This window comes from Metarhizium acridum (assembly GCF_019434415.1).
Source record: "Metarhizium acridum strain ARSEF 324 chromosome Unknown scaffold_320, whole genome shotgun sequence".
NCBI lineage: Eukaryota > Fungi > Ascomycota > Sordariomycetes > Hypocreales > Clavicipitaceae > Metarhizium > Metarhizium acridum.
Genome location: NW_027094027.1, coordinates 172,490 through 189,908, shown reverse-complemented (window position 1 = coordinate 189,908; position 17,419 = coordinate 172,490). Strand labels below are relative to the sequence as shown.

General features: G+C 51.0%; 6 protein-coding genes across 6 annotated transcripts; 5 read left to right on the top strand and 1 right to left on the bottom strand.

Annotated features, from left to right (window-relative positions):
• Positions 1-930: 930 nt before the first annotated feature.
• J3458_014359 (uncharacterized protein) lies at positions 931-1,748 on the top strand (the record flags this gene model as incomplete). The annotated part of the gene is made up of 2 exons (XM_007812654.2): positions 931-1,255; positions 1,312-1,748. 2 exons carry the CDS (start codon positions 931-933, stop codon positions 1,746-1,748), a joined length of 762 nt encoding a protein of 253 aa, XP_007810845.1.
• Positions 1,749-2,928: 1,180 nt separating this feature from the next.
• On the top strand, positions 2,929-3,240 carry J3458_014358 (uncharacterized protein; the record flags this gene model as incomplete). Its single annotated transcript, XM_066120514.1, has 1 exon — positions 2,929-3,240. The coding sequence occupies one exon, from the start codon at positions 2,929-2,931 to the stop codon at positions 3,238-3,240; it is 312 nt and encodes a 103-aa protein (XP_065974347.1).
• Positions 3,241-4,111: 871 nt separating this feature from the next.
• Positions 4,112-5,103, top strand: J3458_014357 (uncharacterized protein; the record flags this gene model as incomplete). Its single annotated transcript, XM_007812652.2, has 2 exons — positions 4,112-4,918; positions 4,990-5,103. Exons 1-2 carry the CDS (start codon positions 4,805-4,807, stop codon positions 5,101-5,103), a joined length of 228 nt encoding a protein of 75 aa, XP_007810843.2. The 5' UTR covers positions 4,112-4,804.
• A 596-nt stretch (positions 5,104-5,699) lies between these two features.
• On the top strand, positions 5,700-6,335 carry J3458_014356 (uncharacterized protein; the record flags this gene model as incomplete). Its single annotated transcript, XM_066120513.1, has 1 exon — positions 5,700-6,335. The coding sequence occupies one exon, from the start codon at positions 5,700-5,702 to the stop codon at positions 6,333-6,335; it is 636 nt and encodes a 211-aa protein (XP_065974346.1).
• Positions 6,336-10,803: 4,468 nt separating this feature from the next.
• J3458_014355 (uncharacterized protein) lies at positions 10,804-11,703 on the top strand (the record flags this gene model as incomplete). Its single annotated transcript, XM_007812650.2, has 1 exon — positions 10,804-11,703. The coding sequence occupies one exon, from the start codon at positions 10,804-10,806 to the stop codon at positions 11,701-11,703; it is 900 nt and encodes a 299-aa protein (XP_007810841.2).
• Positions 11,704-13,021: 1,318 nt separating this feature from the next.
• On the bottom strand, positions 13,022-15,922 carry J3458_014354 (uncharacterized protein; the record flags this gene model as incomplete). The annotated part of the gene is made up of 4 exons (XM_007812649.2): positions 13,022-13,693; positions 13,769-14,035; positions 14,092-15,287; positions 15,346-15,922. The coding sequence occupies 4 exons, from the start codon at positions 15,920-15,922 to the stop codon at positions 13,022-13,024; spliced, it is 2,712 nt and encodes a 903-aa protein (XP_007810840.2).
• Positions 15,923-17,419: the final 1,497 nt, after the last annotated feature.

The window sequence follows — 17,419 nt, the reverse complement described above, 5'->3', positions numbered from 1 at the left end:
TGATTGTAAGTTGAGAATGATTCACAATTAGAATACTGTGCTCCAATATATATGGTCAGTTGAAGTTGGTGTATCGTGTTGTTATTCGTACAGTACTTGAACGCAATGTCGCTCTATGCAGGTCCTTGATCCGTTCAGCGCCCGTAATTGACAGATGGAAGCTATACGTTGGTCACATGCTGCACTTTCATACAAATGAAAGACTATGTTAAAACTTAAGTGGCGAATACTGTATCTTCATACCCTTGGGGATGTATCTAGATGGCTGGCGTGACAATACGGGACTGGCGGGACAAGCATATGCACTATCAAGAGTCACTCACCGTCGGGGCCCTTTGTAATTATTACTTGGATCGTCTAGATAGGAGTACGTGCTATTCATATCGTGTAAGAGAACCCCAGCGCTGGAGGTTTTATATTCATGTATGACATATGTACTGTGGCCATTATAGGCATTAGAAGTCAATGGTCAAGTAAACTCTCCCCCCCTTCCTTCAACAAAAGAAAAGGAGAAAGGGAGAAGAAAAGAGGAAATAGAGTAATATAAACAATTAGAAATACGACCGAAATAAAAAAAATTCCGCCGGAGTTGTCATCACTGTACTGTCAACACAAAATGTCTAGTAACCCATGCTGCCATCTGCGTGTAATGATTCAGGTAAGATAGCAACGCCCTCTTTGCTACGCCTTCAACTGCAGCGGTTCCGGGCGAAACAGGATGAAAGGAGGTACAGTGAAATCTAGAATACGATATCTGTCAGTTCATATAATAATGATGCGCAACCCCGAATTGGAGATTGGAGACGTTGCTCCGAGGCCCAAGGTGGGGCATCATCTGTCATGTTCCTTGCATCTTGGAACTCGAAACCTCCCAGCTCCGTCCTCGCAAACCCAGCCTCAACAACCACAACTTCCCTCGGCCAAGCAGCCATGGCCGCGCCGACACCAACCGTCCCCTCGCTCAAAGAATCCTTCATAACGGCGCAGACAAACCTCCTCTCACAGCCCCTCGCGCCGTCCCGCATCTGGCGCCGCAACAACAACGCGTCAAGCCAGCCGATCCCGACGCGCGTGCTCGACGACGCCCTCTTCAACCTCAACCAGACGATCCAGCTGCACTGTCGGCGCGTCTACCCCCCTCAAGCGAGCTACAATGTTGCCGAGCAGATAAGCAACTCATACACGAGGGACGCAGAGGAAAGGGTCGGCAAGCTGAAGGAGTCGGAGAGCAGCATCGGCCGCGAACTGGACCTGGGTGAGCTGCTTTGTCTGTATCTTGTGGCTGAGGATTATGCGCTGATAATGTAGCAGCTGCGGACGATGCGATCGAGGAGCTGCCTTCTTCGTGGCCGATCGAAACGGATCTTGATAATTACCCCGAGGAAGCAGAACAGTATGAGGCCATCGTCCTCCGGCTGACCCAGCTAAGCGAGGAGCGGAAGCAGATACGGCTTCGTGTAGAACAGCTCCGTCGCATCGAAGCTGCGGTCAAGCCTTTAGCTACCACTGATGAGGTCACCATTCAGGACAATTTAGTTACGCGCGATGGGCCGGTGGAAAAGGAGCTGGAGAGAATGCGAGTCTTGCTTGCACGCGTGACAAGCCGCGTGGCTGGTTTGCCGGAACACCCTGCCAACAATCGTTCAGGATCAAGAACTAGCTCAGTTGTGGACTTGGGGGGGATGACCAGGTCGAGGAAGAGGAATATTGACAGCTTTCTTGCGGATCCTCGGGTCTTCCCCTCATGAATACGGAATCCGTACCGCGGGCCATCAAATTTTTATACGAGAAGCCGGACTGCACTACTACGAAACCATGGGATACCGTCGGCTATCATTGAGCACCCAACTCTCCCAGCCTTCTCACTACATGCTCAGGAACACCCCATCGTAGGTTCCACGTCGCGTTTCGATAAGAACCTTCACAACAATGCTGGAGAGATCTATCCGGCCATCGTCGGCCTCGCTTATGCTTTTCCGACACTGGTTGACCCATTCTGGCCCTTTGGAACCCGTGTCCCCAATCATGTAGTCAGTCTCGCCTAGGAAAACTTCCACTACGAGACGTTATTCTGGAGAACGCAACACGGCTGCCAATCTTGGAACCAAGGTATAGTAGCCCCTTCGCGTAAACAAATCTGAGCATTCTAAGCTGCAATGCCCCTTCAAAGGCCACTTGCCGATCAGTTTTTTGATGAAGGACGGTGAAGACTTGGCACCTAGAAGTCCGAGAAGAATGTCAGATGTCGCGAAATATTTAGACATCACGGGTCCTGACGCGGTGGACGCAAGAGACGCCAACTTGTCTGTCTGCTCTATTAACATCTTCGGGAGAGGGTGAGTGACAGACATGGCCAGCGCTCCGGACTGGGAAGGATGGATCCATAGAGCACCGATTTCAATATGGGGCTTCTTTTGTGGGCGCAGAATCTCATGGTGGTGGAGAATGAGATCAAGTGCATACACTGTTCCATCACTCTGTGTACTTAGAGAGACATGGGAGATATTTAGATGCCTTAGCAATTCTGATACAGCATCTGTCCAAATATGTTGACATTCATCCGAGTTGGCTGAAATCGTCGATGCATCTGTGGCAATTGACCCCGCCAGAAAACAATCCTCCCCTCCGGCTCCGCATCCGTACGGAGTAGTCTTTCCGTATACCGGCCGATCAGGACTGATAATCCTCCCCTGTGCTGCTGGGCAAGTTTGTCGAGAGCAACTCTAGTCATCAGTAGCCTAGCAGTGGTGCAAGAAATAGAAAGATATTTTCGGACTCTGGGTTCTCCTGCTTACTGTAGCCATAGTCTGCTTAGCTAATCAGTGCTAATCGGTCATGCGAGAGAAGCGTGTATCTGCGAGAAAGTCATCTAGTGTCGCGTTGTCGAATCCGGCAGCATGATTGGCGGTATTGGCCATTGCGGGCGTTATGCTTGAGATATCGCAGGGTCGGCGAAAGTTGAAACGAATGCGAATGCGGTCAGCGCAACTGCGTGTGGAAGTGCTCCAAGTCCATAGGCCAATCAAGGACAGAGAAATTCACGGACACGGGCGACAAGCCATCCGCAAGTCCTCGTCATCACAAGGCTATTCCAGTACACGGGCAATAATACGTGCTGGGGGGAATGATCCGTGTGATGGATGGTTGTCGTCGGCGCAGGACTCGGGTCGCGGATGCCGCGCAAACGCCACGACGGCGGCACCTTTGGATAATTCCGACGCATCATGTAGCCGGCAATGAGACTTGGATCAGACGGTGAACTGATCAACCGGTCAACTGGATGGCAGTTCACAAAGTCTCATGCAACCAGGACGCAAGTGGCCATGGATTCGACAGGCAGGCTTCTGTAGACTGACATTGACCAATCATGGCGGCAGCGAAGCGAAGTTCTAGCACTTGGCGTTCAAAGCCGGGCCCAACAGCCAGAGTCGGTTCAAGCGTCATGTCGAATACTGAACGATGTGGCTCAAACACGAACGACAAGGTGATTTTTTGAAGACTGCAAGAGAGACTTTGAACGGAAGGAGCCATGGCAGCCGAGAAGGAGCACATAGACGGTATGGCAGGAACGTGGGAGAGAGTGCACCTGTCGCCGGAACCTGCCCGCTCCCAACAAGGGAAGTCACGCTCCTCAAGCTTCACCAGAGTCACTACCAGCGCACTAATCAAGACATTGGGTCTGACATCTCTTCCAAAACTCTTCTGTACCATACGTAACAGTAATGCGCCTTTATTCAGCACATGCGAACGCCAAAGCCTCGCGTATTTGCCGCTGGCGAACCGAGATTTCTCCGCAGTGCCATGCTGGCTGTGATCTTGATCTATCTATGCACCTATCTGCACAGGGACGCTAAGCCCCGCTCTGACTGTTCAACGCAGAACAGACCGGCACCTGGCATGATCCGCAACTTTCCAACCGTCACCACCTCGGGACGTCCCCATTAGTTCTTCTACGGCCATGTGGACGTCTTCGACCTCGCGGGCGTTACCCATTCGAGAAAGTCATTCGACTTGATACCTGTCCAAATGCGAATGCGAGCAAGTTCCTGCACACAGAGCATGTGGTGGCCATAGCCGACGGCATGGGATGATAACCCCTTAACACAACAGGCAAAAGCTTAGGTGCATTTTTGAGGCTTTGACTGTGTCGGCTGTTGGTCCCAATCATGCCTCCATGCGCCCAGGTCTCACCCAAGTTTAGACAGTTGCCCTGCCTAGAGCTTCATTCGAGCCAGACTGTGCCCTGACACCATCTTCTGACAACCTGGCTCAATGACATGGCGTGCGGAACTTGGCGCCGCCATAACTTGTCATGACCTCTCCCGCAGCCGCCTTCAGCTCGCTTGTCGGCGACGCTATGTGGTGGCCGTGTGGGCCATCAAGCCAAAGCCATTCCTCTCCTTGCTGCTCCAGACCGGAAGGAGTGCGAACAGGACGATCCCGGTTGCCCCTAAACCTCCCCTACGGTGTCAGCTATAAACCATCAATCCTCTGGTGAGATTTGCGATGCCCAGGTTGCTTTCCCCAAACTTGTGGAAGTCTTCCCCGTTCAACCTGTATCCGATATATGACGGATCTTGGTCTGTGCTTGAAATACAGCTGGCGTCGAAATCTGTGCCCTCTTCGTTTGGGCATAAATCCCCGAGCGCTCGCCACTATCTTTCTTCATAAGATGCTTCCATGTCTATGATATGGCAGCTTGAGCAAACACACCAATAACAGCAAAATCTTACGAAAACTGTATCGCGATTATCTGTCACCGGGGCATATCCTTCTCGCTTACACCACACCAACGAGCGCCGCAATGAATGACCCTCGTGTCATCCATCGCACCGCAGCAGATGAAGAAGCAGATGCAAATGAAGCATTGCAGAACTTTGAGAATGAAAGATGGAGTTCGTGGCCAAACGAGGGGGCTGTAAGTTGGGCCCCTAGACATTAGGAAACCCTTTTTGTATAGCGACCAGGCATCGTACTGACCGCTGCCAGTTTGACGCTCTTGATGAGCAGTATGACTCCGTTCATCTGAAAGTCAAAGGCTCTATACCCTCCTGGGCTGCTGGATCTTTATTTAGAACCGGGCCCTGGACAATCCATGGTTGAAAATACCTCAAGAGGCACACACCATGTCTCTCATTGGTTTGATGGATTCGCGCACACCCACCGATTTGACATTTTGCCGCCCCATGCCGGACACAATGCAACTTCCGTTGTGTACTCTTCTCGCGGACAATCTGAGGATTATATCTCCATGGTGAAAAACATGGTTGGCAGACAAGTGTGTCCTTTGGCCAAAGGAGTGACCCCTGTGTCGGAATTTTCGCCAAGTTTATGAGCATTTTTCTTCCCCAGAAAATTAACAACAACGTCGTCGTAGTAGCCAACATGCCTGGACTGGACAGCAATAAAGCGCGTCAGGTTGCTCATCAAACCGGGCTAGACAATGTATATATTACCACAGATAACTCCACCTTGGAGAAGATTGACCCGAAGACATTGGAACCGCTCGAGTCCGCGACACAGCGGCAGTTGCACCCAAAGCTGAAAGGCCCCGCTTTCTTGCGCACATGCCCAAAGGGACCCCGTCACTGGGGACTTGTTCAACTTCAACATCGATTTGGGTAGAAAAGCCACATATCGTATCTTTCGAGTCAATGCAGAGTCGGGGACCACTGACATCCTGGCCACCATCTCAGAAAATGAGCTACCGGCCCGCCTACATTCACAGCTTCTTTTTAACAGAGAACTTCGTTGTGCTCTGCGTCCCAACGTCGCATTTCGGTTGGAACGGCCTCAAAATTCTATGGGAACGCAACGTCATCGACGCTATTCAACCATTTGACAAATCAGTTAAATGCAAGTGGTTCGCCGTCGACAGGCGGCACGGCAGAGGTGTCGTCGCTAGGTTCTCCACCCCAGCTTCCTTTTTCTTTCATTCAGTCAATGCCTTTGAGCAAAAGTCAAAAGGCAACAATGGAGAGGAAATCACAAATATTTTCCTTGACATGGTTGAATACGTGAATACAGATGTTATGCACATGTTGTATTATGACATCCTCATGAATCGAAATCAAGACGCGATGCAGGATCTGGAAAAACATGAGAAATATAAGACGTCGCAGCCAAAGCTTGTTAGGTACAAGCTCCCACTACCGGCCTTCTCACAGACGCATGTAGGCGAATACTCCCTCGCCGCCGAACAAGTCTTCGCCATTCCCAGCCCGCACGCTGGGGAGCTACCAATTATCAATGCTTCCCGAGCCGGTAAGGCACATAGATATGTCTACGGCACCTGCAATCGCGGTGTGTGGGTTCTGGATGGATGGAATTGTTAAGACCGACGTCGAGACGCGCGACGCCCTAATTTGGAGCGGCCCAGTTGGACATACACCCGGCGAACCCGTTTTTGTACCAGGACCAGGTGGGTACCGACGAGGATGACGGTGTGATTCTCACCATCGTTCTGGACGGTAGTGCGCAGACATCGTATCTGCTGTGTTTGGATGCCAAAACGCTACAGGAGTTGGGTAGAGCCGAGACCGACTTCCCAATTCCAATTGGCCTGCATGGTATACATACCCCTTTGGGCAAACAACCCGTGCCGCCATAATATGGGAGGGGGAGCCTTATAGTATGTCTTGTTGTTCACCAAAGGGCTTTTCTCCTGATTGAAAATGTCGAGGTTCACTTATGCGAGTTGGGAAATCTTGCAGATACCAATCGTTTGGACGCAAGTAGTGTAATACAACCTGATGGAGTTGAAAGGTCCTCCAGCCGAAGTGACAGCGCTATCCGTATGTTACTGGCCTCCAAATGTTCAAACACCACACCATGCGATACACTTTGTCTGTGTTGTTCTATGCTAAGCTGAGCTCTCGATATTTCAATACATCGGTTGTAAGACTGCCTTGAAGCAAAGACCACGTTAACCGATCTCTACTTCCTCAAAAAGTTATTGACCTGGTAGCTTAGGCGTCCAAAAGTAAACCAGATGGTGCAGAATAAAAAAGCAACGACTACAAGACGGCGGGCACCGTAATTCATCTTCTCTGCTTCGGCAGGATTTTGATACGGGAAGCAATAGAACACGATGGCCAGCACCGTCCAGCCCAACATGATCAAGTTAGCCATCAGGCCCAGCCTAGGGTACCAGAATGCCCCATGTCTGAAACACGACTGGAACGCTGTAGCTAATGTACTGCAGGAGCAGTCCTGTCGAGATCACAGAAATTAAAGGCAAGTTCTGACGCGAGGTATAGGCACCCAAACGCCGCGGAAAATACGGCCTACCAGACAAGAGACCATACTGGCGTGGAAAACGGTTGCAGGTGCGATTCTTCCCAAATATCGATGAAGCGGGAATCCTCTTTTCCCGACTGATGGTCCATGATAGACGCGACTGCCATACCTGAGTAGACCACAAGGCTCCCACTAGGGCTACCAGAATCGGGATCCAGATCCCAACAGCGACCGGCTTTGCTACCGCATATTTTATAAAACAGAATCAGGGCAGAGTTGTCCTCGTCGGCGTTAACGACCGGTATATTTACAAGTACGGACCGTAATAACCAGGATACCAGATATAAACCCCACGACGCCGCTCCACATCAACGCTCTTGGAATGTTCGTGCTTGGTGAAGGAATCTCCTCGGCAAGATGTGTAACTACGTCAAGACAGCAAAGACTCCAATTGATCCCGCTTAGACCGGTCAAAAAGGCAATTCCATCTTGCCATCCGCTTGTATTGGATATGGTTGTGAAGAAGGTCTCCGGGCTTGCGTGTTGGCGCGACGAGGCAAACAGCGTGACAAATACCACGGCAGCTGATGCAACGCTGACGAATAGGACCGCTCTGGAAATTTGCGGCAACGCTTGTTCAAAGACTGAGCAAAACATTGTAATCAGGTTCAGAATTTGGAAGGTGACGAAGCCCATCCAACGACGGTAGACAAAATCCGGATTCAGGAAGCTGATGACGCCAAAGATACTCACTGACGCCGACAGACACGCGGACGCACCGGAGGCGACAGCGCCCAACCAACTGATCATGGCTGTATAGTAGGAGAGCCCGCGGCGTATGCTTGGCGGTGCGAGCTGATTTACCCATATATATTGGCCCCCGGGATGTGGCATCGCTGAGGGCAACTCGGCAAGAGAGGAAGCCGTGGCCCATGCAACGACAATCAAGAGCATAAACCCCGAGAAGAAGAGTGGTGAACCGCCCATGGGGATAGTGCTGCCTAGAACAAGGAGCAGCCCAACCGCCGTGTTGGTTGCCCCATAGCCCGTTCCTATGTCAGAGTGTCGTAAAAGCCTTTTGTGTTTGGAAAGATGTGCCGTTGTCAACGATTGAGGGCTGGCTACCGTCCTGGTGCGCGTTGCTGCTGGTGATAGAACTCATGTAGTTCTCACTTGGGGCGTCCATTTTGATCTCAGTACAAAACACTGAGTACTTGAGTAGTGATGAGAAGACTGAATGTAGGTCAGAACCCGAGCAGACATATTTGCACTACGCAGGGCGAACTGATAAAAGAACGGAGACGTTTTCTTGTGAGAGCGGTTTTGCAGGGCTAGCCTTGCACATACAGTCAGATTGAGAAACACGGGATCCATAACGATCGTAGGCTATTGGAATATGCGGTTTGAAGCTTCATCAAGTGTAACTGTGTTGCATCTTTGCGTTGGTTCAGATCTCGCGGATGCCAACCGGTTGCCCGTGGAGGTTCCAGACAAGAAGTATTGAGGAGGAATCCCTGCGGGTCAATTCTTGGCGAGATGAATCCTCTTTCGTGTCTTACTCCTCTCTCACCGGTAGATAAGCTTCTCAGGTTGCGGTTTCCCGGAAAGACTATGGAGTGTGCCACTTGATGTTCTTGTGCTTCATGGTAAGTGGTAGTTTTGGCTACGATATCAGATACTGCGTGGGTCCCCTGGTCTCACATGCAGCATCAACTGATATCGATGAGCCCAGTAGCAAAGAAGCATGGCTATCAATATATCTCCTGGCGACGGCACGTTCCAGAAGGTGAGATGGTCTCACAAGGCGGCAGCACGCACCAAGATCATGAACGGTACCAAATTTGGGGGACACTACACACATGTACTTGTCTGCGGACTGAGTAACAATGCAACTCACCATCCGTCTTGCTCCACACACTTGTTATATAGCAAAGTCGACATCTTAGCTGTACAACTTGCGAGAGGACAATGAGTTCTCAGCTGACGGGCTGTCCGCGCTGATATTGCAAATGCTCGTGCCAATAGGTATTATACTGATGTTGACAAAAGTGCTGGTTCGATGGCGCTAGAGAATTTATATCTATAACAGGCGATGGAGTCTTGAAAGCGCTACTTGGCAGCTATTTTGGGTTTCCTATCTCGAGCGAGGATGCTCAGTTCCATGGAAGCGAAGACGAGTTGTCGCGTATATTGATTGAGAAAGATTTCTACAACCAACGACTCAGACAGCAAGGCTTCATGTGCCACCTAGTCCATCACTTGGAGCGGTGTGCTTGTCGAGCAGGTTCCTGATATGTACTGGTCTCCTTTGGGCTTCATATTTCCTGCATACGTATGCGCAGAACATTGTGCGGATGCTCTGACGGGACAAGGTGGACTTGTGCCGCCGTTGCCAGAGGACGATAAGGATCGAACCATCGGCTTCAACAAGTGGCGCTCGGTCGGTGTTGTGGCACAATACATTATAAAGGGCCATAAAGAGCCGGCGTCAACGGCGGCGTGGGTCATGAACGAAATAGCCTAATGGCTTTATCTTCAGGACTAGCGGTTACGATGAACCACTAAGTAGTTGCCACAACCTCGATACTCCATAGTCTCTGGTTACCTCCGCACTCTCGGCTCCAGTTTCGCGGGGGATGGGGAAGCCCCTGTACATCCGCTGTCGTACTGTACGAGTTTCCACAAACTACCGCATGTGGTTTTGGGTCGACGACATCTAGAGCAGAGACGGGGGTCGTGGGCCAGATAGGCCGCATTTAGCGATAACAAGACCGTTGTGGCTTGTGAGACTGGCTATCAAACAAGCGACTATAAGAGGTCGCCGGGTCTCAGCGCATGACAATCTGAAAAACCGACCGTTCCATTCAACGGATTGCCAGACTGCGCCGTTCCACGCGATGGAGGGTTCTAGTGACTCGTCCGGGAAACCAGCTCGCGCCATGCATGTCAAAGCCACCCACGAGCCGGAAGCCGCTGTGTTATCTGCAGCAGAGCACGAGTTTATCAATGCGTCTGGACACGTCCAAGAGCTCCGCCGAAACTTCAGCCTCTTCTCGCTGGCTGGGATCGGCCTGGTTGTGGGCAATGTATGGCCGGCCATCGGTGGTTCTATCCTGGTGGCCATCTTCAACGGCGGACCACCGGGGGTTCTCTACGAATTCATCGCCGTCTCCATCTGCTATTGGAACGTGGCCGCCAGCATCGCCGAGCTCGCCAGCTCCATGCCGTCGTCGGCCGGCGTGTACCACTGGGCCTCGGTGACGCCTAGGGAAACGCTGGGGCAGGCCGGTCGGCTTCTTTGCCGGGTGGTGGAATTACTTCGCCTGGCTGCTGGGCTCGGCGAGCATGACGTCCATCTTTGGCAATACCATTGTGCAAATGTACGCCGTCATGCATCCCGGGTTTGTGGCCAAGCAATGGCATGTATTTGCCGCCTACGTTCTCTTCACTTGGGTTGCGTGTCTCTCCGTCATCTTTGGCAACCGCCTGATGCCAGGGCTGAACCGAGCCGGCGCCTTTTGCATAGTCGCCTTCTTCCTGATAACCGTCGTCGTCGTCACAACCATGCCCGGGCTGGAGGGCCATCCCGGCCACGCCTCGTCGGCGTTTGTGTGGACAGAGTGGACGGCAGACATTGGGTATCCCGACGGATTTGTCTTCCTGGCGGGCATGCTGAACGGGGCATACAGCGTCGGGCCGGTCGACGCTGTGACGCACCTGGCCGAGGAGATTCCGAATCCAGAGAGGAACGTGCCGCTTGCCATTGCCATGCAGGTGTCGATTGGATTCGTGACCGGGTTTGCGTACCTGGTGGCGGTCCTGTACGCTATCAACGACTACGACAGGCTATTCCAGTCGCAGTATCCCATTGCTGAGATATACCGACAGGCCACCGGCTCCAACGCGGGCGCGTGTGCGCTGCTGTCCATGATCCTCATCACGATATCGTTCACCGTGCTGGGACTGCACATTACATGCGGCCGGACTCTCTGGGCACTTGCCCGCGACGGAGCCACGCCCATGCAGGACAAGCTCATGCAAATTAGCCCGAGGCAGCATATACCCGTCTACACGACCATTGTCTCTGCCGTCCTGACAACCCTTCTTGGCGCCATCTACGTTGGGAGCACAACTGCCTTCAACGCCTTTGTCAGCGGCTTCATTCTGCTCTCCAGCAGCTCTTTTGTTGCTTGTATTTTGCCAAATATTCTAACTGGGAGGAAGAACATTCACTATGGGCCCTTTAGGCTCAGGGGAGCTCTTGGGTTCCTTGTGAATGGCGTTTCTTGTCTCTATTTGCTGGTCTGGGGCGTTATTTACACGTTTCCACCGACTCTGCCCACCAATGCGGAAACCATGAACTACTCGTCTCTGATTTGGGGAGGGCTTACCATTTTCGTGGCCGTTTTGTGGTTTCTTAAAGCGAGGAAGGGCTATCGTGGGCCGTTGCAGGACGATCTGTGAGGGGGGCAGGAGTGTGATAAGAATTAGTCTGGAGGTACTTGATGTTTTAATATGATGCCAGAATCACTATACAAAGGCACTGAGTGTGTTTGTAGACAATCCGTCGTGCCCTAGTCTTGAGCTAGCTACTCGGCTCGTTATGGTCTTGCCAACCCCGGACAGCTGCTAACCCATCATTCCACAGGTGTGCAGTAAATGTAAACGCAAAGACGTGAACTAGTATCAACTCAAAGCCAGTATTCTTATTCAAGCGTTTCGGTGTGAAACAAAGACGATGGAGCGGCTTCTAAAGCTTGATGACATACTTCGGTGTAGGCATTGCTCTTTTTCTGAATTACGGGTGGTTATGCGTATTCCAAAATGGTAAATTCGGAGTGTGTTGTCGGAGGCTATGGTTCATTCCTTGTATTGTTTACTTTTGGTTGTATTTGTGTGTAGAAGAAGGTTCAGTGTTCTTTTTTGTAGCGGTCTTTAGCTATCGATCTTTTCTAAACTCCAGAAACTCCAAGGCGAAAGAGTCTCGGATTAGAGTGGTGAAAGGTGTGCATGTCCGATCTTCGGGAGTGATGTTGGCTCAGTGGCTTGGTGTCAATGTAGCTTATGCAGGGCAACTGCCTAACGAGGAAATCGGGGTTCATATCAAGTCACCGGTTGGGCCTGGGGCAAACAACAGTGACGGTGATCATAGGACGTTGGTCGGCTTTCCACTCGGACGAGTGCTTCGGATAAGCTAGATCAGACGTTGTGCCGCCGTTGGCGCCGTGCATGGCCTAGCTTATCACCGTTTACTCACTCAGACCATGGTCAGCTGTTAACGATAAACAGGTGTGAAAAGTGCAACGGCTTCAATGTAAGCTAGGAGGCTGCCCAGCCGGAGTAGCTATATCATGAAGAGGTAACTCAGCCAGACAAGGTCATGACGAATACTACTGTTACAGCCGTGATTCGTAATACTCACTAGATATATTGTAATATAGTGTAGTTGTCTAGCGAGGTTGTAACACCACCTTGTAAGAGTCGTAATGGTCGTGGTTAAGAGGTTACATTGAAGCCTAGAACCGAGGTTGGCTCTAAACTTGTTTTCTGATGATATCAGCGGATAAGTTCTAACTAATCTGGGGTAAACAGTACTCTTAGTGAGTTGCATGGAATTGTTAGCTTGTATTTGCACACCATGTATACCGGCTGCCGTACGATCACTTAAGTCACATGGCGATAGCGTCTTTCAGTTTGTCAAAAAAAAACATATACACGACTCTTGATCGGTATTAGTTCTAGACTCCAAATTATATCCATTAACATTGTCCACACCAGCTTATTACAATTTCAATCTACTGGCACTTAGCCTATTATAGTTGGCCCCAATATAGTCTTCTCCTGGCCCTGGAATATGCAATTCCTGTCTGGAGTACTTGCCCCTCCATGGTTTGTTGTTTGCCTCTTCAAAGAAGTAATGATGCAGTTCCGGCTCGTACGACACCCTCCAGGGCACGACAAGGTCTCTGCCTTCTGGGCCGCTTCCACAGCTCCCATGGATCTGGGCGCTAGGAGGACTGTTCAGAGCCAGGGTGAATAGCGTTTTCGGTTCGGTAAAGTCAGTGATGACACCGCCGTTCAGCAACATATACAGGAGACAGAATAAACTAAGCGCCGGTACAATGGACAGGATAATGTACCAGACTTGCTGCCATGTCTCAGTATGTCCTGCGGCATACTGTGTCGTTTGTTGCCTGACTTTAAATTCTTGAGTGGCAGCAGCATCAAGCATTTTGGTTGGATAATCCCAACCATGGTGGAATGGCGAGTCAATGGCGCTCATCACGACAGTCGAGGCGAGATACGCAGACAAAGCTTCGGCAATAGTCGGAAAATAAGAGTCAATCTTGGGCTCCTTCAGAATGAGTTGTGATAGGATTCGAGCGTTGGAGCCATTGTTTACACGAAGCCCGCCATTCACATCCATAGAAGTAGACCAATTTGCGGCCACATCCTAGGTAGGATTTCTTTTGTTAGCATTTGACAATAGTTAATAGTGTCGACACGGAATATACGGCTAATAACGTACGGTCCAACCCAATTCTGGTGTAGCGGGGCCCTTGGACGTTGGATAAATGCGGTTATAGGCAGTTTTGTCATCAGGGTCCTCGCATATTGCTTTCAAAGAAGCACCATGAGTACCGGAGATGAGAATTTGAGTCGAGCAAACATCTGACAGCCACGATCGTGCCTCGCAAAGAGTGTAATCTTCTATGTCCAGGCTTTTGATGAGAATGTAAACGCCTCCGGACCCTTTGACGGACATATTTGACACCATATTCATGGCTGGCGGAAACTATATTCATAATTGTCAGCGTGCTGGTGGTGTGTGCCACAACCATCATCACTTACCGTCGATAGTATGGGTGGCGTTCTCCCGTACTTTGGTCCCCATTTAAATATATCATCCACCACCGTTTTGTTTGGAACATTGCCCTTCTTTCCAACCTCACCCCAGGGGGGGTAGTCGGCTAACCAGCCATCCGCTGGCACGACGTAACCCTTCACTTTACTATGGTCCTTCCTGCTATTCGGCCACGACATGTAGACTAAAGGCGCGATTTCTTCCTTCTTCAAATTGACACACATGACGTTGACAGTGGGGGACACGACGCTGGCATTGATTGCCACCTCTCCGACAAAGCCGTCCTGTACGCGCGGCATATTATTTCTCGGCAGCTCGGCAGCGCTGAAAACGCCAGGGTGTGGCATTGCCATGGTGACATTGTCAATGATACGTCCATATTTGTGAAAGTTGGTCGTCACGTTGCGGTGCTCGGTCTCGATCCACGAGGTTTCCATAGTCTTATTCCCGTTCAGCAAGCTTGAAGGTGTCGGCCGCTGGGCAAGCGGCTGCGAGACTGCAAGCTTCTTAAAGTCTAACCAACGTTGCATAAAGCCCAGCAAATCGGTATACGATTGGCCGCAGAACTCTATACTCGTACAGCCCCAGCCATCCTTGCCATCAGGGTCATTTTTCCCGAAGAGAATGGGGCATTTGGTCATGCCGTATGGCATATTTCCGTACGACGTGTAAACTTCGCCTTTCAATGTTGTGGATTCGATGGGCATTTTCTTCAACTTTGGAACAACCATGGTGTTGATTGCAGTCGTATAGAATAGCACCCCGAGCGTCGCGACAAAGGTCAAAAGCCCAAGCAGGGACCGTATCGAGAACCAGGTCGACTTGTACTGGAGCGCTATGGTGCCTGGCGAGTTGATCCAGTCCTTCATATTCATCTCGGAAAGCGTTACGCCCTTGGTCATGCGGGAAACAGATCGCCTACTCAATGCTTGGCCGAGACAAAATACAAACGCGGCGGCAAAGGTGATTTCGACCGTCTTTCCCACCAACGAAACGAACGACCCTGCCGTAGAAGCCTTCACGCCGCCGACCAGACCAATGGCAGACACAGGAGGTTGCCGAATAGATATGGCAAATAAGATGCTACCCATAACTAGGGAGTACACGGCGGTAACTATCATCAATAGGTCTTTGCTTTTTTTCCAAATGTCCGTTTTGGCCCTGCAGTATGTCGGGGGTGCGCCTATTAATGTGTTATAATTAAGCCAACTCAGCCTCATGAATATTTCTTAGCGACTCACCGAATCTCTTGTTGAATGTTTCAGTATCAGAATACTCCTGCCCAGGCTCAGCGTCTGTTGAAGGACTGTTATTCAAGATGCCCATGGGCGTATTCGGGGCCGGAGAATAAGAAAATGGCCTCGCATTCTCTCTCAGTGAGGCCTTCTCATCATTTCCATTCTTGGACATGAGTCTTTGGAATATGCTTGTCGATCTATTACCCGCCCAAGGAGACCCTCCTGGCGACCTCCCGCTCGAGCTTGCTGGAGAGTCGAGCAGGCCTCTGCCGGAATCGGGCGAGGCCACTTCAGAAGCAGACGTGACATCGGGGGACTTGTCTACGCCAGACACTCTGCGGACTCTGACAGCCCTGGCTTTTTGGTCTGGAAAAATACCCAGGCTGTTGATTGTGTCTTGCGGAGAATTCGCACCCTCTTGGATGGAGTCGTCATCTCCATTGTTGCCGAGATCCAAGTGTTCATACCCGCTGGTATTGAATACATTGGTTAACTGGGGTGGGCTGGGTAGCCGAATATGCGAGACACTGAATTCCTTCTCATCCTCTGGGGAATCTAAAGTCGGGAGGCTGTAAGCCATTGTTGCCGCGGCTTCGCGGCAGCCCAATGTTCAGTTCGGGATGAGGCGAAGCGGACGAAATGGAAGTGATTGTTCGCTTTTACTCATCAAGCGTCAATGACTAAACAAAAGAATTGACGTTCTAACGCTCTGAAGACGGCAACGCCAACAAGACTGGCAAACGAAAACAGGGTGTTGAAACGCCAGGAAGAACACCGTGTATTATACTCATCGACTCCACGAGTCGGGACTTCGGCCTCTTCTCACTGGGATTACTCCGTACAGGTGGTCAATATGCATGAGAGCCAACACCCTGGACAAAGATGAGAGGGAAATTGTCACTTGCAGAACAGACTGATCCAGGACAAAGCAGGCCGGAAGCAAAAAGAGTCCTAATCTTACCACGACGCCTGTGGCACAAAAGAGAGCCAGCTTCTGCTCGTGGCCAAACAAGGAGCAGCAAGCCTCCCAGCACACCGGCTCTCTGACTCAATACAACGGCCGCCTTGCCGTGCTCTCTCCGAGACAACAACGGCTGCAAGTCGTGTACATTGAAGTGCACGAAAAGCCTGCGGGTGGCCCAAAGGAAAACAAAATTCATGCATGTTTGGTCCGTCATCTCCACACAAGCCATCGAGCACTTGTTTGGCTTATCTTGTGAAACATGCATGAAAGACTTGAGATGTCGCAGCCTGTGGAGAAGAGAGGAAAATCGGCGTGTCTCTCATCTCGTGCATCACAACCTCAGGTCGAACAAGGCAGCGAACCAAGGCGATTCCGACTTTTCTGCCCAACCGTACTTGAAGGAAACCAACCATGTGGGCAGCGCCAGCCAGAAAAGACTTATTTTTGGAAATCGTACGGAGCCATTCCAAGACAAAGTCTTGAAACTTCTGTGCCCGAGAAGACTCAGCATCTTCAGCTTCTGCAAGTTGCCCGCAATCCCACACATTTCTGATGATCAGCTTCCAGAAACCGCTGAACAATGGCAAGTCACTGTCTCACCTATTTCCCTGAGGCCCTTTCAACCGGGAAAAAAGAGGAGAGCAGTGATTGGATACCGCGTTTCTAAATAAAGTGTTGGTCGCCGGGACATGTCCGCCCGCCCGCAGCCAAGTTTGCTACGCGGGCCACGCCGTAGACAGCCGGGGCAAGCGGACGCTGCATGACGTGATGAATGGCTACATTGCAGCCCAGGGGTGACGGCTGTTGTCGCTGCTGCGTGGCAATTGTGCTGTGCTACTCCGTTATCAGGTCCTCCTGGTGGGAATTGTACGAGACCGCTGCCCGACGTCTGAATTCGTACACGCTGCAGCGTCACTTCTAGATAAACAGCATCTGGTACTTTCTCCAGCCTCGTTAACTCTCCATCCTTTGCGAGAATTGTGCCCAAATGTGCACCATCAGAGCACCCTCATTTTGGTGAGCAACCACGCTGACTCCCGAGATGGCTTACACATGGCGCTGGTAATCTAATAAACCTTGTCAATGGAATACATCCTCTGGCTGTAGCATGCT